This window comes from Lachancea thermotolerans, assembly GCF_000142805.1.
Source record: "Lachancea thermotolerans CBS 6340 chromosome E complete sequence".
Taxonomy (NCBI): Eukaryota; Fungi; Ascomycota; class Saccharomycetes; order Saccharomycetales; family Saccharomycetaceae; genus Lachancea; species Lachancea thermotolerans.
In genome coordinates this window covers 622,145-646,828 of record NC_013081.1, presented here as the reverse complement: position 1 = coordinate 646,828, position 24,684 = coordinate 622,145, and the positions used below count along the sequence as shown (strand labels likewise).

The 24,684-nt window shown below is 49.7% G+C and overlaps 11 protein-coding genes across 11 annotated transcripts; 6 read left to right on the top strand and 5 right to left on the bottom strand.

Moving 5' to 3' along the window:
* Positions 1–82: 82 nt before the first annotated feature.
* Positions 83–2,731, bottom strand: AGC1 (citrin; the record flags this gene model as incomplete). The annotated part of the gene is made up of 1 exon (XM_002553738.1): positions 83–2,731. One exon carries the CDS (start codon positions 2,729–2,731, stop codon positions 83–85), a length of 2,649 nt encoding a protein of 882 aa, XP_002553784.1.
* Positions 2,732–3,458: 727 nt separating this feature from the next.
* Positions 3,459–4,334, bottom strand: EAF3 (Eaf3p; the record flags this gene model as incomplete). The annotated part of the gene is made up of 1 exon (XM_002553737.1): positions 3,459–4,334. The coding sequence occupies one exon, from the start codon at positions 4,332–4,334 to the stop codon at positions 3,459–3,461; it is 876 nt and encodes a 291-aa protein (XP_002553783.1).
* Positions 4,335–5,783: 1,449 nt separating this feature from the next.
* Positions 5,784–7,046, top strand: YCK3 (casein kinase YCK3; the record flags this gene model as incomplete). Its single annotated transcript, XM_002553736.1, has 1 exon — positions 5,784–7,046. The coding sequence occupies one exon, from the start codon at positions 5,784–5,786 to the stop codon at positions 7,044–7,046; it is 1,263 nt and encodes a 420-aa protein (XP_002553782.1).
* A 173-nt stretch (positions 7,047–7,219) lies between these two features.
* On the bottom strand, positions 7,220–8,884 carry DSE1 (Dse1p; the record flags this gene model as incomplete). The annotated part of the gene is made up of 1 exon (XM_002553735.1): positions 7,220–8,884. One exon carries the CDS (start codon positions 8,882–8,884, stop codon positions 7,220–7,222), a length of 1,665 nt encoding a protein of 554 aa, XP_002553781.1.
* Positions 8,885–9,708: 824 nt separating this feature from the next.
* Positions 9,709–12,084, top strand: RSP5 (NEDD4 family E3 ubiquitin-protein ligase; the record flags this gene model as incomplete). Its single annotated transcript, XM_002553734.1, has 1 exon — positions 9,709–12,084. The coding sequence occupies one exon, from the start codon at positions 9,709–9,711 to the stop codon at positions 12,082–12,084; it is 2,376 nt and encodes a 791-aa protein (XP_002553780.1).
* A 287-nt stretch (positions 12,085–12,371) lies between these two features.
* On the top strand, positions 12,372–13,883 carry KLTH0E06886g (uncharacterized protein; the record flags this gene model as incomplete). The annotated part of the gene is made up of 1 exon (XM_002553733.1): positions 12,372–13,883. One exon carries the CDS (start codon positions 12,372–12,374, stop codon positions 13,881–13,883), a length of 1,512 nt encoding a protein of 503 aa, XP_002553779.1.
* A 484-nt stretch (positions 13,884–14,367) lies between these two features.
* Positions 14,368–16,566, bottom strand: MPT5 (Mpt5p; the record flags this gene model as incomplete). The annotated part of the gene is made up of 1 exon (XM_002553732.1): positions 14,368–16,566. One exon carries the CDS (start codon positions 16,564–16,566, stop codon positions 14,368–14,370), a length of 2,199 nt encoding a protein of 732 aa, XP_002553778.1.
* Positions 16,567–17,890: 1,324 nt separating this feature from the next.
* Positions 17,891–18,676, bottom strand: NSA2 (rRNA-processing protein NSA2; the record flags this gene model as incomplete). Its single annotated transcript, XM_002553731.1, has 1 exon — positions 17,891–18,676. One exon carries the CDS (start codon positions 18,674–18,676, stop codon positions 17,891–17,893), a length of 786 nt encoding a protein of 261 aa, XP_002553777.1.
* A 270-nt stretch (positions 18,677–18,946) lies between these two features.
* Positions 18,947–20,065, top strand: LCP5 (small subunit rRNA maturation protein LCP5; the record flags this gene model as incomplete). Its single annotated transcript, XM_002553730.1, has 1 exon — positions 18,947–20,065. One exon carries the CDS (start codon positions 18,947–18,949, stop codon positions 20,063–20,065), a length of 1,119 nt encoding a protein of 372 aa, XP_002553776.1.
* Positions 20,066–20,204: 139 nt separating this feature from the next.
* VFA1 (Vfa1p) lies at positions 20,205–20,825 on the top strand (the record flags this gene model as incomplete). Its single annotated transcript, XM_002553729.1, has 1 exon — positions 20,205–20,825. One exon carries the CDS (start codon positions 20,205–20,207, stop codon positions 20,823–20,825), a length of 621 nt encoding a protein of 206 aa, XP_002553775.1.
* A 428-nt stretch (positions 20,826–21,253) lies between these two features.
* Positions 21,254–24,682, top strand: KLTH0E06776g (serine/threonine-protein kinase; the record flags this gene model as incomplete). The annotated part of the gene is made up of 1 exon (XM_002553728.1): positions 21,254–24,682. The coding sequence occupies one exon, from the start codon at positions 21,254–21,256 to the stop codon at positions 24,680–24,682; it is 3,429 nt and encodes a 1,142-aa protein (XP_002553774.1).
* Positions 24,683–24,684: the final 2 nt, after the last annotated feature.

Sequence of the window (24,684 nt, the reverse complement as noted above, 5' to 3'; positions counted from 1 at the left end):
AGCACAAAAGTGAAGACTAATTATGGATTTATTTCAATAAAATAAATAAATAAATAATGTGTAATGCAGTGAAAAGATGGTGTCACTTTGAAGGCGATTCGGCATCTTTGACAAATTTGTGAAACTTGGAATACACGCCAAAATCAAATTTAGCGAAGTTGTAATCCAAATCAATAAATAACTTGGCCACTTGACAGCTTTTATAGTAATAGTTAAGGTAGTTTGAGCTGTATGGGTCAACAGAGGGTCCAAAAAATTCAGTTATTTCGACATTCTGGTTGGAGGACTTTTTTAAACTCTCTAGAAAACTGGAAAACATTCCAGTTACTATTGGTGTGTCGTCGTCCTGTTTCGTGTTATTAACCTCCGAGTGCTTGAGAGGAAATAGATTTTGAAATATCTCGTATGCAGCCAAGGTGAAACCAAATTGAGGTGAGCTCCTTAAGACACGCGCACCACCACCTTTGAAAAAGCTCTTGAATCGCTCTTCTTTTAAAATAGTCTTAGCCGCGTGCCATATGCCATTATACTTAGTTTCCCCTTTTCTTGGGTCTATTTGAAGCCTCGTCTTTATTACGTCAAACGGCGTTGTTAGATAGGCAGCAGGCATTCCAGCCAGCCCACCAGCCGTAAGAAGCTCCCAGGTACGTAACCTTGTCCTTCCGTTTTTGTCTTGCGGATCATAGTTGAAAATATCTTTCTTCAAATGCGCATACGTGGGAAAGTAGATTGCTGAGAATGGAACGTCTCTCATGAGACAAGCGCCTATACCTCGGTAAAGGCCTCTCAACCCAAGCGACTTTACAATTCCAAAAGCGTTAACCTGTGATCTTGATATACTTTCGGCGTATTCTGACCGAACCTGCAGTCTAATTTTAACAATTTCCAAGGGATTAGTGAATATGACTTGACAAGCACCTGCCGATGCCCCAGATAAAATTTCCAGTGGTAAAGTTAAATGGTTATTGCTGTCCATCAACATTTTACGAACGTAGTCATTCACGGTCAACTTGATGGCTTTCTCTGGGGCTACTCCGACTAATTGTGGGCCCAGTCCAGAGTAAATTCCTCGCACACCTTCCCTAGAGAAAATCTTGACGAAGCAATCAATTGAATTTTTGTACTGAGAAAAGTTTCTCTGAGCTTGCATCCTTGTTTTAACTAAGTCGATAGGGTAAACAGCAGTGGCTCCAATACACCCTGCGACAGACCCCAACAAAAAGTTGTAAATCGAATCGAATATTGGAAAGAAATAAAAGTTAGTGTACAAAGATTCAGATTGTATGCGGCGTATTTCCATCTGATGTACAAGATCATTCAAATAGTTTGGATTCAAGATTTTCATAAAGTCTTCCATTGTCAAATTAAATTCCAACCAAGTTTCATCAGTTTCCTTAGACTTCAAAATTCGATCAATGAGACCAGCTTTTGTCGTTTGTCGCCTGTTTTTAGCGGTATCGAGCTCTCCAGACATTCCTCCTATGACTTCACGATAATTATTGTTGAACTCTTTCAACTCTTGGTTTTTTGGGCTCATTCCATGACAGAAATCAGTTTGAATGAATCTTTCAATAGTCGAGTCTTCATGGTGCGTGTTTAGACTTTTTTCAATGAGTTTGTTCCTCTTCGAATTTGCAACGATAGAAAATAAGAGACTGATCTGTGAGGGCGAGAACTCGGTGATGTTGTTAACTTTATTGTACTCAACGCTCAAAAAATGTGTCAAATCTTCTTTAGAGATATAGCATTCTCTTAAGTCCTGATCGTCGAAATTATGTGTCTTTGCGTATCTCATAAAAACTTGATTCAACAAATCAAAGTTCTGGAATAAATAGAAGATATCCTTGAAGACATTGTAGTTGATATAATTATTGTTTGACTTTATCATTTTCGTGTTAGAAAGGTCAAGTGAGTTGAAAACATCTGCCGAAATTCTATGGGAATAAAATACTTTCAACAGGTATACAAGTTGGTTCTTGTTCAACACCAAGGAATGGTTCTTGTGGTTGGTATGTGACAACCTGTCAAAGCCCATAAACAGTTTTTCGTTCTTTAGGTCATTTTGTAAAATAGTTACAAGTGAGTTGAGGTTAATATGTGAACCTTCCCTTAGACCATAAGGGAAGGATTGGTAAAATTTAAGCCACCTAAATTCATCCCAATTCAGAAAAAGGTTATTAGCGGTGATAAATTCATTGTCAACACATTCCTGCAAAAACTTGATGGTAGATTTGAACTGGGTGAGATCCAAGTAAAGGCTGTCGAAGCTCAGGAACTTACTGCCATAATTAGGAGGTCTTATCCTGGGGTTGTTGGCTATGTTGATGGCACTAGGGGAAGAGTTTTCTATTGAAGCAGCTTTCCTCTTAAGGTTTGCGACATCAAACTTCCTGAAAAATTCATAGAGAATAATAAGATGGTAATTGTTGCACTCCAATAGGTTATTGAAATGAAACCAGTCGTTCAATGTTAAATAGCCTTTGTTGTTCTCATCTACTGCAAAAAAAATGCATCCGAACGCCTTATCAGGAATTTGGTTTAAGTTGTAAGAGTGATCTGTAAATCTTGAGTACAAAGACCGAGAACTTGAAATCAGGTCTATAAAGTCATTGAAGGTCAAAACTAGTTTGCTGCTATCGCCAGAATCACCGCGTTTCAATTCCGTGGCAAATTTTTGGAATATCTCAACTTGCTGGTTCTTCTTTTCGGTGATAGAATTGCTGAGTTCCATTGCTCATTAACGGCAAGTTTGTCTCTTTTCGACTCCCAAAAAAGAATGGACTTGGAGCACTTTCGCTTGTCAAAAACAACCCAATCGGTTCTGAAGGGCTCTAGATGTTTGCATTCAATTTCACTTAAATATTATAAAGTTAACGGAGTTTCCTATTGGGTCAAAAGTTTTTCGATCATTTATTTGCGTAATGACGATGTGAGTAAACAAAATCAAAGGCAGTATCCAGGCCCATATAGGGCGATCCCTTCCGCGGCTTCTATAAGCCGAAGCCTGACATTACTAGAAGGCTATAAGGTGGACTTTATAAATTATTAATTCTACCCTACAATATTTGAACAGGGTGTAGTCCATGCTATCTATTTAGTTTTGGTAAAAAGACCTCTTTGCAGTGCCATTTCGAAAGGGCGTGTCGGCAGAACAGGTAGCGAGGCAGGGGAGTCTTCCTTTTCTCATGCCTATGTTACGAGTCCCAGGACCTCTTGATTTTGTCATATCCGCTGCTACCCACTACCTTCGGACGTCCGGAGCAACAAGTGCGAATGCCAACAAAAACGCTACCTCTGATTTTTGTGACCCCGGCGCTCTAGCGCAAAACAGTGTCGATGACGAGAAGTGGGTATTTTGCTGTTGATAGCAAGCCGTAGTTGATTGGAGCGGTTTACAGTGATACAACATTCCTAAGAAAAAAGGATCTTCTTGATACTCTGCAAACAGTACACTTCAGTCACATGCCTAGGGCCATACCCTCATACTGGCTGCTTGTGTTGATATAGTTTGATTCCTCAAAGAGCGTCTTCCTTTCGGTGAGCCATTTTAAAAGCTTGTCAGTTTGCTGAACAACCACATCGCAGCCCCGCTCATCCATAGCTGTAAGGGAGACTAGCTCAGGAAGGCTACTAAGCAATCGCAGAAGATGTATAGCTCCGTATATCGAAGATGCTGGGCCATCTGCTGCCTCGTTAGCATATTGAAGCCTCTCGAATCTATAGAGAAGGATAGCAGAGAGTGAACAGTCGAAATAAAGCTTAATTCCGTCACAATATTCTTTGAGTTGTGACTGAGTGACAGGTGATATCTCTTTAGCGCTTGCTTCTTCGTAATAATCGTTTAGTACTTCCGCGACTGTGGACTTGCAAGGTAATTCAATTAATTTCTTATCCTTGGTGATTCTCTCCCAATCATCAACCAAAATCGACTTTAGAGTGTGAGATATGTGAATCGTAATGCGTGGCCCAGTTGGCAAGGCCTCTTCTTGAAGAGCTGTGGCAGCACTCCTCTTCTTTTTGGCCTCAATTTTCTTTGGTTTAGAAACAGCCTTCTTCTTTGCGTTACTTGCTTCTTTTGTTTCCTGCACGAGCTGCTTCTTGAGCTCTAGGTTTTCCTCTGTATATTCTCTGATTCTGTCATGGCCCACCCACTCATCCCAAGAAGATTTCCATCCCCGGTAGTGAATGTAGAAGCACTGTTGGTCTTTCAAATGAGGTGGAATTTCTTCGTCGTCGTCACCACCATTCGACGGATCATGAACTTTTAGTACCTTGGCGGCATACAGAAGGGGCCCGTGGAACGCCAGACACTTATCATCCACGCTCAATGGCATTTACCGTCCCTGTTAGAAATTTTGTTTCCGTGACAGATTTAGAATCAAGTTGTTTAGAAGTACAATTTTTACAAGTGTGAGTTCACGGGCAATCTAAACGCGTCAAACGGGTATTAACTATAAAACGTATGAATTTGAAGTTCAAAGTTACGCGGGCGAGTGAAACTGAAACAAGGCTTGGTCCCAACTCCACAAGATTAAGCAGGGATTCAACGGCGGAGTTTCCGGAGCGAAAATTGCGAAATCTGTAGAAATGATGTGAGACAGCGGTACTCGCTAACTTGAACATCTTAAGGCCTGTTAGAGAAGCGATCTCCGAAAGTATCCTACGTACGGAAAAATAACAGACAAGCTTGAGCTTAAGTTGAAACAACCGAACTTTGTAAAAAACCGCTCAGCCTTTTTCCATCAAGGTAATAATTTGAAAAAGTGGCACAATCTTGGCTTGACTAAAGAACGCTCCATACGCGAGGGCAACCACTGCCAGATATAAAGACGTTTCAGTTTTCTTATCAGGCTACAATGCGCACATTGGTTCATGTGTAAAGCTGATTCGAATTTAAGAGTTGGGCGTGCTGCCCCTGGGGCATCAGTTGTTCTAACCAAGCCTGTCTCCAGCGCTTGTTTGTTTAATGGTATGTTTTGTCAAACTAGCGAAACGTTTGATTGCAAAGAGAAGAGCGCTTAAAATATTGGCCCTGCTAAGAAAGAAGTCGTGAATCTTGACAGCAGCAGAGAGGCTTACTTTGGGCTAATAAAGTCCAAGTTTGTACTTTAAAATGTCGCGAAAAACAGCGGGTTGCTAGCGAAGCGTCAGTCGGATAAAATAAAATTAATACCGCACGCGACGTCACAAGAAGTGAGTAAACACATTGATGGGAAAGATGTGCGCTTATTTCACAACGAAGTTATGCTGAGTGCACATCAGAAATCTTTATTGTTTGTAAAGGTCGTGAATTCTCAAGGATTACAATGCCATATGTTGCCCAGTTCAAGACATCAATGCTCTGCAATTCCTTCATAGCTGGAAAAAATGACTTGGACGAAACCCGCGAGCTCAAATTACCGTTGTGCATACTGCCAAGTACAGCTTTTGTTTAGTCTTTTGAATAGAGCGCGAATGTGTACGAATAATCTGTTAGGCCGGGTTGTGTTTTTGAACTCTGTAACCGCCTTGTAGGTGCAAAAAGTGAGGATGACAAGCAAATACAAATTTGGCGAGCACAAAACCGTTTTCCTCGATCTTTAGGTGCCGGAGTAGTTGGACATTGTTAACTCTTATTTGTGTCCACTTTCTAATTTGCGTTATGGTAGTCTTCGAGGAACGGTAGCCTTGTTCGCAAGTTGCCCTGAAATATTTTACCGTAATGAAAAAGTTGGTATCATATACTTGCGCCAGATAGAAACAAGCCGCGATAGATAAAAGGAAATATACCGGTTCAGAGGGATATGAGTGGACGGTCGCAGCACATAGTTGGCATCCACTACGCCGTGGGTCCCAAGATTGGAGAAGGGTCATTCGGTGTTATTTTTGAAGGGGAAAATGTGCTCAACAACTCGTCAAGTCCTGTTGCCATAAAGTTCGAACCTCGGCGCACGGAGGCCCCACAGCTCCGGGATGAATTCCGTGCTTATAAAATACTTAACGGACTGGAAGGAATCCCTAAAGCTTACTACTTCGGCCAAGAGGGAATGCATAATGTCCTCATTATCGACTTGCTGGGTCCGTCCTTGGAAGATCTTTTTGAGTGGTGTGGACGCCGGTTTTCGGTCAGAACCACTTGTTTGCTTGCTAGGCAGATGATAAGGAGAGTTCAGTCTATCCATGAAAGGGACTTAATCTACCGCGATATAAAGCCCGATAACTTCCTGGTTGCGGAATATCAACGCAAGCTACCCAATGGGCAATTAGTCAAGAACTGCGCCGCCTCCGCTCATGGGGATTCAAACATGGTGTACGTTGTTGACTTCGGTATGGCCAAGCAGTATAGGGATCCCAAAACAAAGCAACACATACCTTACAAAGAAAGGAAATCTCTAAGTGGGACGGCCCGCTACATGTCAATTAATACGCACTTCGGACGCGAACAATCACGACGGGATGACTTAGAGTCACTGGGGCATGTCTTTTTCTACTTCTTGAGAGGATTTTTGCCTTGGCAAGGCCTCAAAGTTGCTAACACAAAGCTCAAGTACGAAAAAATCGGACTTACGAAACAAAAAGTGCGGCCCGAAGATCTTCTTGAGCCCAATATTCCAAGCCAGTTTGCGGCATACTTAAGTTACTGCAGGTCTCTGCGCTTCGAACAAGAGCCAGATTATGACTTTTTAGTTTCCTTGATGGACCAAGCTCTTCAAGAGCAAGGGTACGACGATGATGAACATTATGACTGGCAAGACCTAAACCAGGGCCAAGGCTGGAACATTGGTATAAACAGAAGAGCAAACCTTCATGGTTATGGTAACCCAACGCCAAAGACCTCGCAAGCTAGAAAGTCGGCACCTAGAGTTCATCGCGACTCTTTCTCTAAAGCTCAAAGACTAAGATCTCAAATGAATAACCAAGCTGGTAATAGGGATAAAGGGGGCAACGTTGTCCAGGCATATGATTCTATGGGTAACCGTCGTGGCAATTTCTCGGGCCGCCAGCAGAATGACGCAGATTCTATTGAAGAGCAAGGCTGCTTTGCAAAACTCTGCTGTTGGTGCTGATAAAACCGATGGCATGTGGTATGAAGAATGAAGAATAATCTACTAAAATTCCGGAAGCATTTAACCGCGTTGATCGTGGCTTTTGTAATTTAATCATACTCAGGGGTTTTGTGGCCACTGTGATGCCTAATTCTGATCTCATGTTACAAACAATGTCATACTGTTTTCATTAATCACACAATGAGGCCATCGTGTACTATACGCTCGTTATATATCGTTGAACCGCTTAGTTCTAAGTCTTTTAGTGAATAAATGCTTGGATTTTGGGTTTTGTGTAGTTTTTCCTGAATCAGCACGGGACTAAGCTGTCCTTTCTTGGGCGTGGTGAATTCGTCGCCTTCAACAGTCGCGTCGGAAGTATCTTCCCAGGTCGAATTGGCGTAGTCTTCATGAAGAGTAGCATCGGTTTCTGGATTTTCCAGTTCTGGTTTTGAAAGCAACCTGCGTGGGTTTCTTGGTGGTATAAATGGCCTCTCAACGTCATTTATCGAGTGTAACCCGATTTCTTTAGAATCCAAGGTTAGCAGAGATCCATCTGGGAGAGTGTCAAGAAACGTGAAGCTTGAAATTCCAGATCCGAGGGTATCATTTGATGAGGTTGTCGTCGAGCTTCTGAGTGAATCTGGAATCACAACCACGTTCCCGCACTGTCTAACGTCTGCAACGTCCTTCTCGCCGATAGATTGAAGCCCTGTCGCGAGGTGACACTCTTTGGCATTCTTGAGATCCTTTAAGTCCCATGCGATAGTGTAGCCCTGGTCATCGGAACTGAAAAGCCGCTGGTTAACACTGTCATATTTGAGGGCTTCGACGAAGCCTTTGTGTCCATTGATAATACATTTCGTGCCGGGAGTTCTTATGTCCCATAACTTGACGCTACTTGCAATCGTGTTTGCAACAGTATACTCATCAAGCCAAATGCAATTCGTGGAAACACCAGGATGACCCGACGATTCGGGGTCGGGGCTGTAAAGGTTACCATAACCACACCCGCTTCTCAAATCCAGAAGCGACAAGCCGCTAGTACCGAAACGAGATCCAGCTAAAGCCAAAAGTTGGTTATTATAAGGGTTTGAATCCATTGCTTCCAAGCCATCAAAGCTCTGTAGGTACAATGGCAGCCGGTGCTGGTTCGTATCATAGATGAATAAAGATTCATTAATGATAGATGCGAAACCTTTGCTGTCCCATGCGATCACCTGCTTAATTGGAGTTGACCGCTTAGCTTTGAGCCACGAGTCCAGACTGTCGCTCTGCGTCGATCTAAGGTATTTGCCGTGGTTGAAACGTTTGATGATCTTGGCATCGCCATGAAACTCAGAAGTTGAAATCAAATTAACAACACCATCTTGCTGGCCTGCCAACAACAACCTATCGTGGTTGGGCCCTTGCTTTGAGTTCGTGAAGGACCTTGGTAACAAGCATGACGCAGTCACGCTTTTGCCCGGAATCGAGATGCTTTGCAGTTCCGTGAGCCGAACCGACTCCCTGTAATCGGCGTTGATTGTGCTAAGCTTGAACATCCTAAGGTTGTCTTTCGTTCCCATATTTGAAGTAAGAATTACATTATCGCAACTTGACAACGACGTGCTAAAAGAAGCTGTGCCGGAAAGTTGTGAAAGTGACCAAAATTCACTACGCAGCTGCGTTGTTGTGTAGAAATCGTTCATATCGCCTGACGCTTTGCGAAGCAACGGTGATTTCATGCGGGCTGTATCATTTTGCCAGGACTTCTTGTGAGTATTTAAGGCAGGGAACCTGGGCTTTGTCTCATCTCTTCTAAAGTGTATTGCAGGTTGCCTGAAGATACCCGGTGGCGTGTAAAACTCTTCTGGCATAATAGTTGTTCCTAGGTCGTTGAGCTACAGCTTACGTTTTACGCATTTTTGTCTTGTAACTTGTGTACGAGAAAGATCTCAAGTTATATATCATTTCGAGGACAGCTCAGCTCAAGTTCATGGGCTCTTCAGTCGGCGTGCAGCCCTCTGCTACCCCTAACAAACTCTCCCTAAAATGAACACATCTGCGACTTGCTGGTCGCCGGAACCAGCCTTGAACGTCTTTGTTGTCACTGTTTTGAGCATAACAATGAGCACGCATTGCGCCAAGCTGTGTTCTTCACAACCTTGTTCTAGTTTCGCTTTGTTTTGTTCGTCGGTTCTTGTTGACATTTGAGAAATGTAAACAAAAAATGCCAGCCATGTTAGACACAGCAGGTGACAAGCGTTCAACGCATGTTGGAGTTTTAACTAAGGCTTCCCTGTTTCCCCAACTATACGGCAGTTTATCTCAGTTGGGCTAGGCTTGTCACAAGAGATGTGTGATTGACCTTATCTCTGTTCCAAAACGAATCCCATTAGGTTCTGAGTTCCTCGAGTTTGACGTTGAAACTCTAAGTCTTCTTTCGTTAAGTATGACATCAACACTTTCCATGTCAAAAAATTTTCCGAAGCAAAAACAAGGAGTCGAATTTCAGCACTGTAAGATAGGGTGGCGAGATAGTCTTACAGGAAAGATTACCAAGACAGAAGCAAGGAGCTGGAGACCGGTAAAGGAACTTGCAGGGATAAACGTGAATAATTGGGTTTGTGAATACGTGCTGTCAACAAAAAGCGGGATATTGTCCGGGGAAATATTGAATATAAAGTGAGGCGACACTGGGATGTCCAAAATTACAGTCAAGCTTGTTGCAGCGGAGTCGTTGTACAAGAGAGACGTGTTCCGGTCGCCGGACCCGTTCTCCGTATTAACAATAGATGGCTCACAAACAAAGTCGACCGCTGCGGCTCGGAAGACGTTAAATCCTTACTGGAACGAAACATTTACTTTTACCGGGGTCAATGAAAACGGGATCTTGACAATCCAGGTTTTTGATCAAAAAAAGTTCAAGAAGAAGGACCAGGGGTTTCTTGGAGTAGTCAACGTGCGAATTGGCGACGTACTGGGTCACTTAGACGAAGACTCCATCAATAGGGGTGCGCGTCGGGAAGAGACTATCACCCGCGATCTTAAGAGGTCCAATGATGGCATGGCTGTCAGTGGGCGTCTGATTCTGGTCCTCTCTACAGCACCATCCGGTGCACATACTTCGTCGCATACCGCGAGTTCTAGTGCGCAGGCATCGGACGAAAGCAGGGCTCATGCCTCGACTCATGCCGCGTCTTCGAACTCCACTTCCACGCCAGCCCAAACTGTGGCAAACACACTCCAAAGTGGAACCACTTCAGCTCCTATAACAGCTGCTGCTGCCTCATCCAGGCAGTACTCCTCCTTCGAAGATCAATATGGCCGCTTGCCTCCGGGCTGGGAGAGAAGAACTGACAACTTTGGGCGCACATACTACGTTGATCACAACACCAGAACTACCACTTGGAAAAGACCTACGCTGGATCAGACGGAGACTGAGCGTGGAGACCAACTCAATGCTAACACAGAGCTAGAAAGAAGACAGCATCGTGGACGAACCTTGCCTGGCGGTGGTAACTCTGAAAGTGGATCTTCAATTGCTGTTCAGAGCAACACCGGATCATCAACGCCCACTGTTAATGGCACGGCTGCAGCTGCTCTTGCTGCTACGGGCGCCACTACATCTGGCTTAGGAGAACTGCCACCTGGCTGGGAGCAACGCTTTACCCCTGAAGGCCGCGCTTATTTTGTGGACCACAATACTAGAACTACAACTTGGGTCGATCCTCGCAGACAACAGTACATCAGGACCTACGGCCCAGCAAATACCACAATTCAGCAACAGCCCGTTTCTCAACTTGGTCCATTGCCTTCGGGCTGGGAAATGAGACTCACGAACACGGCTCGTGTCTACTTCGTGGATCACAATACCAAAACCACTACTTGGGACGACCCCCGTTTGCCATCGTCATTGGATCAGAACGTCCCACAGTACAAACGTGATTTTAGACGTAAGGTCATTTATTTCAGATCTCAACCTGCCCTTAGAATCCTACCAGGACAATGTCATATCAAGGTTCGCAGAAAGAATATTTTCGAGGATGCTTACCAGGAGATTATGAGGCAGACGCCAGAGGATTTGAAGAAACGTCTGATGATTAAGTTCGACGGTGAAGAAGGCTTGGATTATGGTGGTGTTTCCAGAGAATTTTTCTTCTTGCTTTCCCACGAAATGTTCAACCCGTTCTATTGTCTTTTCGAGTATTCTGCTCATGACAACTATACTATTCAGATAAACCCCAAGAGTGGGATCAACCCCGAGCACTTGAATTACTTCAAGTTTATCGGAAGGGTTGTCGGGCTAGGTGTTTTCCACAGAAGATTTTTAGATGCATTTTTCGTGGGCGCCCTATACAAAATGATGCTTCACAAAAAAGTTGTACTGCAAGATATGGAAGGTGTTGATGCTGAAGTCTACAATTCTCTTAAGTGGATCTTAGAGAATAGCATAGATGGCATTTTGGACTTGACTTTTAGTGCTGATGATGAAACATTCGGTGAGGTCGTGACAGTGGATTTGAAGCCAGATGGAAGAAACATCGAGGTTACGGATGAAAACAAAAAAGAATACGTGGAGCTATTCACTCAGTGGAAGACCTGCAGTCGTGTTCAGGAACAATTTAAGGCATTTATGGATGGCTTCAATGAACTCATACCCGAGGATCTCGTGAACGTTTTCGACGAGCGTGAACTCGAGCTTTTGATCGGTGGTATCGCCGAAATCGATGTCGAGGACTGGAAAAAGCATACCGATTACCGTGGCTACCAGGAGTCCGACGAGACCGTAAAATGGTTTTGGAAAGCCATATCTGAGTGGGATAATGAACAAAGAGCTCGTTTGTTGCAATTCACTACCGGTACTTCACGTATTCCTGTTAACGGTTTCAAGGATCTCCAGGGCTCTGACGGTCCAAGAAGGTTTACGATCGAAAAAGCCGGGGAAGTCCAACAACTACCCAAATCACACACATGTTTCAACAGGGTGGATCTTCCACCCTACGGCGATTATGAGACTCTGAAGCAAAAGCTGACTCTTGCTGTCGAGGAAACAATAGGGTTTGGCCAAGAGTAATTAACATTAGCTGCGGTTCACATCGCATGCCTCATCCAAGCTAGTCTTTACAATCTTTATTCTCTAGATTATTCAATTAATATGTGCGACGATCAACAAAGTGACAGGCAAAGCGAAAGTGCCTAGTGCAAGCTTCTGCTCGATTCGGCAACTCTATAAAACCAACTATATATTTTTCAACGACTAGACAAAACAAAATTAGATCGGACGTGGTTAATGTTCGATGCAAGATATCCTTGGTTAAAGCTGGACGCAAAAAACAAGTTACTTCACCTGAATGCGGGCGAATGGCTAATGCGTTGAACATACCTGGGTTCTACTTTGACCCAGAAAAGAATCGGTATTTCAAAGTCACCACTCAATCTGTAACGCATGCTGATCAGAAGTACGGAAGAGAGAAGATAAGAGATGACCAGGAGAAATCCCGCCATAAAAATGAGCAGGCTCAAATTTGTGAGATAAGGGGAAAGCGGCTGCACGAAGTCGAGTTTCGGTTGATGAACCCCCTCGTCAGAGCCTTTCCTGAAGAATTGGCCAAATACTGTCTTTCAGATGGAGGGGTCAATTTTGACAGCTACCAAGCATTGAGTAACACGTATGCAGTCTTCAAACATGGGGAGGAGATAGAAGATTTTGAGTATGTTGAAAAGAGAGGTTTTTGGTCAGACGTCACACCCACTATCGGTGCTGTTCCCCAGAAGGCAAAATTTATTACTTTATTGCCTTGTTCAAATGCTGCAATTGTGGTCACGAACTACCTCTGTGTATTGCTAGTCGAGTTACAGGGTGGTGCCAGATACATACACAGAAGGGATTTGGCAGCGGGGGCCGAAAGCGAAGTAGTTGCTGTGCATCTGAGAGGGAACAGCCTCTGCATTTTTGGGAAACCGATCAACCAAACAGACACAGCATTCATTGTCATCAACCTCTCCAATGAGCCCCCGCTATTGACTCACACTTTTCATTACTCAGGTCGAAAGCACGAAATTCTCGACGCTATCGCTAATGACTCTGAGCAAGTGTTTTTAGCACAGAAAAATGTTCTCGTTGCATCGACAACCTCGGACCGGAAGACCACTGCTCCCCGCTGGCATACTCTGTACAAAGCTAAAAGTGATATTATGTCTCTGGAAATGGACTACACATCCTCAACCTTCCAAAGTATCCCCACTCGAGGTTGGTTAGGAACACGAAATGGAGAAGTCTATCAGTGGAAAAATTCATTGGAGAACAAAAACTCCAGCGCAAAACTGATCTATCCTTTGCGCGACTTGAGCGTTTTGAGTTTAAAAGGCATCAATGATGACTACCTCTTGGTTTCCCTTGTTGGCAAACAGGCGCAAGTCTTGTACATTTTACCAAAGAAAGCTCACAAACTCACAAGCCGCCGCCATCCCGCGGTGCTTTCACTAAGAACAACGTTTAGGAACTTTTCAAAAGAAACTGAAATCATTGAAGCTAGTTCTGATGGTCGCTTTGTTATTTATGGGCATGTTGGCGATATATCCAGCGGCGGTGGGTTTGAAGTGTTTTCTACGCTAGCCAGCGATAATCTTGCTAACAAGAGACACCCCGATACGGTGACACCGGTGTATTTTCCGTTAAGAACCATGCATCAATGTTTCCCTCCTTCGACCTTAGATTCGGTTCGCTCACTGCTTCGGGTTGAATTACACGATGTTCAGAAAGGAAACCTCTATTTCGGCCAAATGTCTTCCAAGGATGGCATCGCGGTATCCTTGCTCACTGAAGATTTTGATACTGCGGGCATCAGTATGAGAAACTCACGTTTGCTGTAAATACGGGAAAGCAGTGTTCTCTTTTCCGCCTATGTACTATGGCTACATATTTAAGAATAATGCTAGAGGAAACCAGTTTCCTATGTATTGTTCTTCCAAAAATAAGACGTTCAAAAATCTATAATATTCGTGAATGGTAGAAGACCCACTTCAGGGATATACCATAATGTTTGGAACACAAGCTAGTGGGATAGTAATAGGAAAACATAAAAGCGGTTGGTTAATTCATGAACATATGGGGTATGATGGATAAGGGAAAGAATGACAATCATGAGAAGAGATAAAAGAGGGAGTAGTTCGGGCCAAAAAAAGGAGCGAGCATCTAATCTTTTTGTATCTTTTGAACTTTTTTTTTCGTTTTGTTTGTTTTTTTAGTTGCGTTTCTTGGGTTTTTAATACAATGTCAATCAAAACTTGACGTTAATGCAGAGTGGTGGATATATTGGGAAGGGCACTCTCAGTCTAGCAGATTTTTGCAAAGGGCCTAGTAGAAAATATTTCCATAATTGACGTTTTCGAAATCACCTCCACGGGCATACAGGTTCTCTGTTTCCGCGGGTTTTGAAGGAAGCGGTTTCGCGGTTGGCGCAAAATTATGATTGTTCTCTTGGGCTCCTGACATCTGCAGCACCCGAGGGTCATGATATGCAAAATGATTGGGCGGAACGGCTGCGCTAGGTGCGTTTCCGAATGAATTGTTAAATGGGAGCGAGGCTTCCGGGTGTTGGTTGTACAGAAATGGTCGCTGAGGATCAGAGTAAAAGTTGTGAGGCCCAAGCTGGGTTGCGTTGGCGTTCGCAAAGAGCGAGGAATTCACAAGAGGATTTGCATAGCCGAATGGCTGATGCTGCTGCTGCTGCGGAGGCTGAGGCAAGGGGAACCCGGAGGAGAGGGAGATGGAGCTGCTGTTCCTGCGGTGGCGGTAAGCGTTTGCAGGTAGGGAGCAGTGCCGGGCGTGCTGCCTCCGGTGGTTGTTTGCATTGGCGCCGGGAGTAGCGGCCTTGTTGGAAGAGGGTGCTTCTGCGAACACGAGGCCGGTCAACTCCGCGTAGGCCTTCACCTTTAACTTGATCTTCTTTGCATATGACGTAGTCTTAATGCTAGGGAGCATTTCCTTTGTCAAAACTACCAAGTTGCCCACCTTCACAGTAAACTCGTGACTGAAGCTGAGGGTCTGTGCGGATGTGTGAACGTACGTGTTGGAGGGGTATTGTAGGAGTTTCGTGTAGTTCTTCACATCCAGCAAAGTCTGCAGGGCGTAGTTGCCATAGTTGTCTCTAATCAAGATGTTCAGGTTGACGGTGAAGACGTCGATCACGTTGAGCAAGATCTTCATGGCGATGGCAACGACGTCCTCGGACACGGCGCTGTTCCTGGCGGGCGGCGCCGCGGAAAGGGCGAGCTTCAAAATGGTGAATAGTTTTTTGATGAACTTTTCGACGACGTTGGATGAGAACTTGAGGCAAGAGAGCTGGCAGAGTTCGCCCGAGAGCTTGTCATAAATCTCGCCCAGGAGATAGAAGTCGAGCTCCTTGATATCGAGCAGGAACTGGATGATATAGTTGCCGAACTGGTCGTTAATCAGGCTGCGCAGGAACTGGACGATTTTGACGGAGATCTTGAAGATCTGCTGCAAGGTGCAGACGCTGAGCAGTTTCTGAAGGACGCAGCAGCCATGCTTGTGGGTAGAGATCTTGACGATGTTGTTGTTGTCGACGATGGCGTCGATAATGAATCCGAACTTGGAAGGCGGGAACTTGAAGATACATTTCTGGACGACGTGGTTACCGTTGAGGTCGTTGATGAGCACAACGACCTGCTCAATGGAGGTGAAGTTCTGGCCGAAGCCCGAGATGATGAGATCGACCTGGGCGTCGGTGTCGACGGTGTCTATAACTTTTTGCAGAGAGCGGGTGCCGTACTGGTTGATGGAGATCTGGAAGACGTGCGGGTAGATGCTCTCGACAAGCTGGGTCTTCTGGTCCGTGGTGAGGTACTCGCAGAGCTTCTGGATGAGGTAGTTGCCGAAGGGGTCGAGAATGAGGTCCAGGAAGTAGGGCTTGATGTGGCGGTACATGAGGTCTCTGACGGCGCAGCACTCCTGCGGGTTCTCAAGCTTTTTCTGCAGGAAGCGGCAGCCAAACTGATCGGTGGCGACTTTGACGTAGTCGAGCTCATCGAGCGGCGTCCAGGAAAGGTCTGCGGGGACGCCAGTGGCACCGGCGGCGCCAGCGGCGCCCGCGTTGGGCAGAAGCAGGGCGCTGGGCTGCGAGCCCGAGCGCGCATGCGTGCGCACCGCAGACGCGGACGCGGACGAGGACGTGGTCGATCCGCTCACAGTGCGCGCGGGCGCACCCGTGGGGATTGGCGCTCGCGGGCCACGGCCGTCCGCAAGCAGGTCCAGCTCGCTGATGAGCGGCAGCGACTGCAGCTTGGGCCGCCCCGCCGTGGTGGCTGAGGCTGAGGCCGAGGCCGCAGCCGCGGCCGCGGGCGGCGGCGGCGTCGGGGGCGACAGCGACAGGGGCATCATCGGCGAATTGCCCTGCATGAACTGGTTGAACCCGGACAGGTCCAGCGAGTGCGTGCGCTGGTGGTTCTGGCGCTGGGTCATCTGGCCCAGCGGCGGCGTGGTCGGCTCGACCAGCGACTGCACAGAGTTGATCGACAGCTGCGGCTGGTGCATGGTGCGGCGGCGGCGGCGGCGGGGAGGGGTGGGCGTGCTGCGTTCGGAGGGCGACACAGCGGCGGCGCTATCGCAGCTGGGAGGCGGTGCGCGGGGGCACGGGAGCGCGACGGGATGCGAGGATCGAGGTTCGAGGGTCGAGGTTCGAAATCGAGGTTCGAACGGCACCGCAACACACTCACAACGTTCAAGAGACGGGGCTCTGGCAAAATCCGATCCACCAGGGAACTCGACTCAAGAAGCACAAAAAACCAAGCGTCTTATGCTCTAGAAACCGGCGCTTCTGGAACACTCAGAAAAAACACCGTGCGCTTCCGGACTGGAACTTAGAAAGAGATAATCAGAGAGTGTAAGAGAGAGAAGCCAACTGGCGAGAGAGAGAGAGCCTTGCAGAAAAAAAATTATACAGCTTGAGGAAGCGAAAAAAAAAACTGTTTTAGAGTGTCAGAATCGGGAAAATGAGCCCGCGTTCGCGCCTGCGGCGCCGCAACGGCGGGCGAGGCGAGCGTGCGGACGTGGACGACGAGGGGCACGCGCGGGTGGGGCGCAGACCAATTTGGGCGGGGCCTGCGCCGACGGTGCGCGTTCGTGCGCGCGCGAACGCCTGCGGGCGAGAGCTGATCCGGTCACGTGACAGCCCCTGCAGGGGCTGTCACGTGACCTCTCCGTCCGGGTCGTTGCGGTGCCAGCGCCGGCGCGTGAATCGGCGCCCAGACTCCAGGCGTCTCTGGCCCGGCTTCGGGCCTCGCGGTATGCGCTTGCGCGCTGTGCGGTGGCGGTGCTTTGCGGCGTTTCGTCGCGCGCGGCCCATATGAAAGAACGTTTTTTCGCAGCTGTGAATCACGCCTCGCCAGATCAAAAACACGAAAAGGCGGGCGAGCGAGGGTTGCGGTGAGGCTCGCGACGAGGCTCACGAGGAGGCGCGCGAGGAGGCGTGCGCAGCGAGACGGCGGGGCGGTGCGAGCGCGCGCGCGAGGCCAAGGACGCGAGGCCGGGGGCGTGTGGGCAGATGTGTTGATGTCGCGGCGCACGGCGCGCGGTGCGGTCTATTTATAGAAGCGCGGGGCTCGGCGGCTAAGCACGATGACTCCGGGGAGTCATGGTCACGTGGTCTTGGGCCACGTGACACGCAGCGTATACGAGCACGTGATGGTACGGTGTAGTCATGTGACACGTTATCACGTGCGTTTCACGTGCCCGCCTCTGTCTGCTCACGCGCGCCGCGCCTTCTTACTATACATCGCCCTGCCCTCGCAGGGCGCTACTATACACTCGCGAGCGCTCGTCGAGCGCTACTGTACACTCGCAGGCGTTCTCCGCCCGCTCACACCAGCAGCACCGCGTTCACGCACCCGTCGCGGTCCGGCTCGTTCGTGATCTGCGCGTACTTGCCCCACACGACCTTGCCTCCCGACGTCACCATCCCCAGCTCCGACACGTTCACCTCGATGATGGTACCCTTCGTCAGCACCCCCAGCTGCGTGTACATGGGCGACTGCGGGTTCTTCTTCACCGCCAGGATCGGCAGGAACACGGTCACGCCCAGCTCCGGGTGCGTCACGTTGGCCTTCTTCTGCCTCAGCGCGCTGGGCCGGATGATCCGCTCCGTCTTCACGGGCCTACGCGTGAACCCGTCGCCGACGAACGTATGCTTCGTGATCATACGCTTCCAGCTCTTGCTGCGCGACTTACCAGTCTTCACCACCTTGAACATCTCCTCCTCGCTGATCCCGCGCACCTTGGGCAGCGGCACCGAGAACTTGTCTGCCTTCTCCAGCCGCTTCTGCTTGATGGACGACGAGATTGCCTTCGCGCTGTTGGCCTGCTCACGCTCCAGCAGGTACGTTGGCAGCGCCTCCCCGCTCTCCTCCAGCGGCTTGCCGCTGCCCTTGGCCTTGGACTCCTCGTGCGCCTTGATCTTCTTGCGCATCGCCACCTTCTCCGCGTACCGCTTCTTGGCGAATTGCTTACCCTTCCATCCGGTCAGCTTCTGCGCCCGCTCGGCCACCTTGTGCGACTCACGCGCCTCTCTCTTACGCTTGCGCTCGTCGTGGTCCAGCCGACGCCCGTGCTGCTTGATGTGCTGCTCGATATACTCGTTCTGCGGCATGTGTGGTCTCGCTGTTCAAGTGTTTCTCTCGCTGGTGATGGTAGTGTGCTGGGAAGAGCTCATCGCGCTCGCTTCTTTATTACTGCGAGAAGGCTAAAATTTTCACTCGATTCCCTTCGTACGCGGCGATCTGAAAAATTTTAGATCTCATCGCGCGATGAGCTGCGATGAGCTGGGCCCACGCCCCGGGCCCCAAGCACAAAGCACACTGGAGCGTCTGTTGAGAACCACAACTAACGCGCACACACCCCCCACAGTCAAGTTTCCAAGATGAGCGAACTAGGCGATGTGCTACGAGAGATCAACGCGTCGCTGGCGGCGACCAGCGAGTCGCTGGACAGCGCGCGCAGACAGGAGGCGTCCGCGGCGCACGCCACGGGCGCGGCGCGCGAGCTGAGCGGCGGACGCGAGCTAGAAAAGGTTTCGCTGCTTACACTCAAGAACGCGAGCCTGCTGGCGTACGTGAACAGCCTGATGGTGGTTGTCGGGGAGAAGCTGGGACGCACGGACGCGAGCGCGAAGAGCGGGCGCGCGCAGTCCGTGGAGCACCGTGTGGTGCTGGAGCGCGGCGTACGGCCGCTGGAGAAGAAGCTTGCGTACCAGCTGGACAAGCTGGTGCGCGCGTACACGCGGATGGAGGGCGAGTACGAGGCCGCCGAGAAGCGGGCGCTGGCAGCGCAGGACGAGGCCGCGGCGGGCCGCGACAGCGGCGACGGCGCGTCTGGAGACGAGGCTGCTCGTGGCGGCCGCAGTAGGGCCAACGCCGACGACGACGCCGACGAAGGCAGCAACAGCGACGACAGCGACAGCGACAGCGAGACAGAGGCACAGGCGTTCCGCCCCAACGCTGCGGGCCTCATAGGAAGGTCCGCGCGCGACAAGCACACTGCCGGTGCCGCTCCCGCCGCTGGCACCGACGACGCCCCCGCGGAGGCCTACAAGCCGCCCCGCATCAGCGCCGCGCTGCCGCCCCAGCACCACTTCGAGGACAAGTTCGACGCACAGCAGCACAGGGACCGCAGCGGCAAGAACCGCATGCAGGCCATGGAGGAGTACGTCCGCGAGGTCTCCGAGCAGCCCGACTGGGAGGCCTCCGTCGGCGCCAACATTGTCGACCACGGCAAGGGCGGCGTCAAGACGCTCCGCGACACGCAGCGCGAACAGCGCATCAAGGACTACGAGGAGGACAACTTCACCCGTGTCAACGTCAAGGGCAACAAGGCCGAGCGCCGCCGCGCCAAGCAGAAGGAGCGCGCCGCCCGCGCCAACATGCTCGGCGGCGAGGACTTCAGCATTTTCAACTCCAAGCGCCGCCTCGAGGACAGCACCTCGCGCAGCGCGGCCAAGCGGCCCCGCAGCGCCTGGGACAGGGCCAAGAACAGGCTCTAGGTACATACTTCTGTAGCATATCAATCGGTAACACCACACGGCCTGCGCGTGCCACACGGCGGGCAGCGCGCTCTTCTCGCTCTTGTCGTCGCTGCTGCACCGCGAAACTCGGTCTCCCCAGCGCCGCCTGCTCGCAGCCATGCAAAACCAGTATACCAAGCGTAAGGTCGCACCCCGCGACGCGCGCTCGTGCCTCGTTTGTCTCAAACCTACCGCCTGTGTCCTGTACAACGCCTCGATCCAGGACTGGTTCCACTGCTGCGAGCTGCACCTCCAGGACAACCCGCAGTTCGCGAAGCCCGTGTACCCAGCTGGCTACCAGGACGCGCTGGGTCAGCTTGCCGAGCTCAAACGCACTCTCGACGCGCAGCGCGTGCACGGCTCGGGCTCCTGGGACACCTGGGTCAACAAGCTCATCTCGCGCAAGCCCAAGAGCGAGAACGACAAGGACAAAGAGCCCGGCAAGGAGCCCAGCAAAGATCCAGACGAGGAGCCTGGAAAGGGGTCTGACAAAGAACCATCGCCTGCCGGCGACGACGCGGCCTGCGCATACCAGCAGGCGCTCGACCGCGTCGCCCGCTACCGCAAAAACCTGCGCACATACAGTCTCAGCCAAATCATGTTCGAGAGCAGGCTCGAAGCGCAGAAGCGCGCAGAAGCGCTTAAGCAGCGCCGCCAGCGCGAGCAGGAAGCCTATACCAACACCGACCCTGATGAGCTCCAGGCCAAGTTCGCCTTTCCAAGCGTCCCGCGACCCTGAACAGCGCAAAACTCGGGCTGAAACGCTCGCGCAACAACCAATGTAATCTTAAAAGCTCTACGAGTACGTTGGTGGTGCCCATTAGGTGTTTGAAAGACCCTGTCGCGCGGCATCATGGTATCCTTGCCAGGAGTCGCGTTTCGCAGCGGTTTCTGTAACTATGTACGTACCCCGGCCCCGCCCCTCCCATCGTGACACTCAAATTATAGAAAATGAGTTGTCGACAAGCTGGAGAAGAGATTTCGAGAACCGTGAAGACACAATTGACCGGCACTAAGGAAAGCGTGGAGGCACCTGAGACACTTTGGAACCTGGTCTGGAAATTTTAGGACTGCAGTGTTGCCTCGCTCTTTTCCCCGGGAGGTTTTTCGTGCGTTCGTCAAAGAGCTTTCCCGTTTTGCGAGCACATTAGGAAACTTGATTTAGCCATGGGCACACATTCCCATGGGAACGAGGAGGTGGACATCCCGCCGAATTTACAATCGAAACTTAACGCGCTGCTGGGCCATGGCGCAGGCGTGCAGCTGTCGAAGCTGCACGCGGAGGCCACGGACGAGTCATCCGCGACGTCGTCGGCGGACTCACTGAATCTGCTGCTGGAGCGGCAGCAACAGCGACAGCTGAACCACCCAATGCACCAGGAACACATCGCGGCATCGCCTGCGGTGGCGGCAGCCACGGCTGCGGCAGCGGCTGTGCCGCCGCGCAAGGTCAAGGAGACCACGAAGATTTCGCTGGAATACGACCCTATCTCGAAGCGCAAGGTACTAAACACGTACGAGATCATAGGCGAGCTGGGCCACGGGCAACACGGCAAGGTCAAACTGGCGCGCGACCTGGTGACTAAGCAGCTCGTGGCCATCAAAATCGTTGACCGCAACGGAGGCAAGAGTAACCGCTTCAGCTTTAAGAAAAGGGCCAGCGGCAGCGACAAGATCAAGCGCGAGATCGCCATCATGAAAAAGTGCCACCACGAGCACGTCGTCAAGCTGATAGAGGTGCTAGACGACTCCACGTCCAGGAAAATATACCTGGTACTGGAGTACTGCTCCAACGGCGAAGTCAAGTGGTGTCCTGGCGACCAACTCGAAACCGAAGCGAGAGGTCCGCCGCTCCTCACGTTCCAGCGGGCCCGCGAGATCTTCAGAGGCGTGGTTCTGGGGCTCGAGTACCTGCATTACCAGGGCATCATCCACCGCGACATCAAACCCGCAAATTTGCTCATATCAGGCTCTGGGACCGTGAAAATATCCGACTTTGGTGTCTCTTTTGCTGCAAGCAATACTGAGGGTGGCTACGGCTCGCTTGATGAGCTGGAACTTGCCAAAACAGCCGGCACCCCGGCTTTTTTCGCCCCGGAAATCTGCCTGGGCCATGAGGCGTCCGAGAAATTTAGCTCCGGCCAGCCCGCAGAGCGCAAGGGTTTGATGATATCCCATAAAATAGACATCTGGGCTATAGGTGTGACGTTACACTGCCTGTTATTTGGCATGCTGCCATTCTTCTCCGAGTTTGAGTTGGAACTGTTTGACAAAATCATTAATGAGAATCTAGCTTTGAAGCCCTACGCAGATATGGCGAGCAACGGTGTGTCACAAATTTCTTGTGTGGAGGAGTACAACGCGGCCAAAGATTTGCTCGAAAAATTACTCACTAAAAACCCCTTTGAGAGGATAGACATCCCCGGAATCAAAAGGCACCCGTTTGTCTGTTGGGACTTCGAAAGCACCTCTGATTCCGCCAGCGAGCTCTCCGTAGATAAACTTATGGAGAAGCTGAAGTTTCAGCGGCCTCAGGGTGAGGAATACCAGCAGATTTCTATTTCCGCGCATGAGCTCAATAACGCTGTTTGCGGTATCGGAAACAAGCTCAAGCGGTCGGCATTAGAGTCCATGAATATCAGCCAGAAAAGCGATAATGACTCTTCAAGAACGCTAACCAACTTCGACAAGAATGGTAACAATAGTAACGACTTTCACGACCAATTTAATGACAGCATTGGCGATCCAATTCGCTTCGCTAATTCGCATATAAAAACGAACACAAGCGCCCAGGCAAGCAATGGAAACCTCATTCTGAGTGAGGGCGCTCTGATGGATCCAGATAACGGTGAGGACGGATTGAGCGCACGAGAGATTTTCCAACAAGAACTACAGAGGTTTGACAGCAAGAGAGATTCAAGCGCCATTGTTTCCTTGCCTGTAAATTCCTCTTTTGCTTCGCTGGATAGTTTTTACATCGACACGTACGCAGGTCATCAGACTGCGGGTGAAACGTACTCCAACTCTTCCTCTCCCCTATATGAGAGATCTTCGCCGACAATTTTCGCTCGGCCACCTCCAGTATATGCAGGCGCGAAGGGTGCTTCAGCAAGGCTTGCATCTTACCATAACAACCCCAACGCCAGTGCGCGTAACCCACACTTGAACCCGAGACCCATAGCCTCTTCACAGCTTAGCTACCGCAGCGCAACTATCCCCTCGGCTTCCAATGATAGACAAATCCGCCCACAGGCGCGGGCTCCTGCCGCTATCGGAATCGGACCAAGACAAGGAAGTGGGGGTGATGGTTCCTCGCGGGCAGCGGTTCGGTCTAAGATTGTTCCACGCAGTCTGCACCCTTCAACATCTCAGCCACCTGCTTCGAAAGCTCTAGATGGTGGATATCACAATGGCTTTTTACATGGCGGAGATAATGAGTCCTCAAGGGAAAGGTTTGGAAACAAGCCAAGTGCCCATGTCGGGCCCAGGAGAGGCAATTTTTTTTCCAATTACGACGGCAGCGACGAGGAAGACGGGTATTCAACAACGAGCGGTACTTCAAGCTCTTATCGCAACTCTGGGGACTCCTATTCTGATGAATTTCAATCGGAGACAGAATCACTACCATTCGAGTTTGGTATTGATTCGGAGCATGGAAGCACAGTTTCTCTAAGAGATCTTGCCCCCGTTGTCGCTGTGCCCTCATTCACTGAAAGACCTACAAGAAACGAACCTGGAGGACCTAAAGATGCAGATGCGGATGACGAGCTGATGCTAAACGTGGGCATGAGCGGACATAACCGCAGACAGGGCTCAGTTTCGAGCGCTTCTAGCTCCCAGAGGGCAAACCGCTTCAAGGCCACCAATTTTCCTCACTCCTTCGCACCTCCAAAGTTCAAGACTGAGATATTTGAGCCTATTCCAGAGCCAAAACGGTACCCCTCTGGAAGCGCTTCGACGCTAACAGCCGAAAACAACGGAGCAATCCTTGGGACTGTCATGAATTTCAACCAGGATACTGCCGAGATAGCACCGGACGCGGAAGGGTTCATTTTGGATGGAAACACGGATGCGAGCGTTGACGTTCCAGTTGACGTGCTCAATATGATCCCCGAGTTGAGAGCATCTGAAGTCAGCGAGCCTTCTAACAACGCGCATAGCTTTCGTGACTTTACTGGGGGTGCCTCAACGAATTGGCGCAGTTCTGCTTCTAAATCTAATCCGGGACCCTTGGTCTTGCCTAGCAAAAATCCCGTTGCAACTACCCAGCAAAGTACCGTGAAGCCAGTTCTCAATACGCACTCACAGACTGATAATTCGCGTGTCACGTCTAAGGACCTTTTACAAAGCGTTTTAACGTCATCTGGATCTAGCAGGAGGCCTTCAATGACACCTTCTCGTGACAATTCAAGGCGCGAGACCAATACAAATTCTTATGTGAACCATTATGAAGGAAAGCGCGAGACAAAGTACGATTCGAAAACGCGGCCTGGCAGGAAGCCGACGCAAAACCGAGGCTTGGAAGGAAGATACAGATCAAAGTCCATCAGTGTTGGGCTATTGGAGGAGGGCAGGCAGGCCGGAAAGTCCTCGTGAGG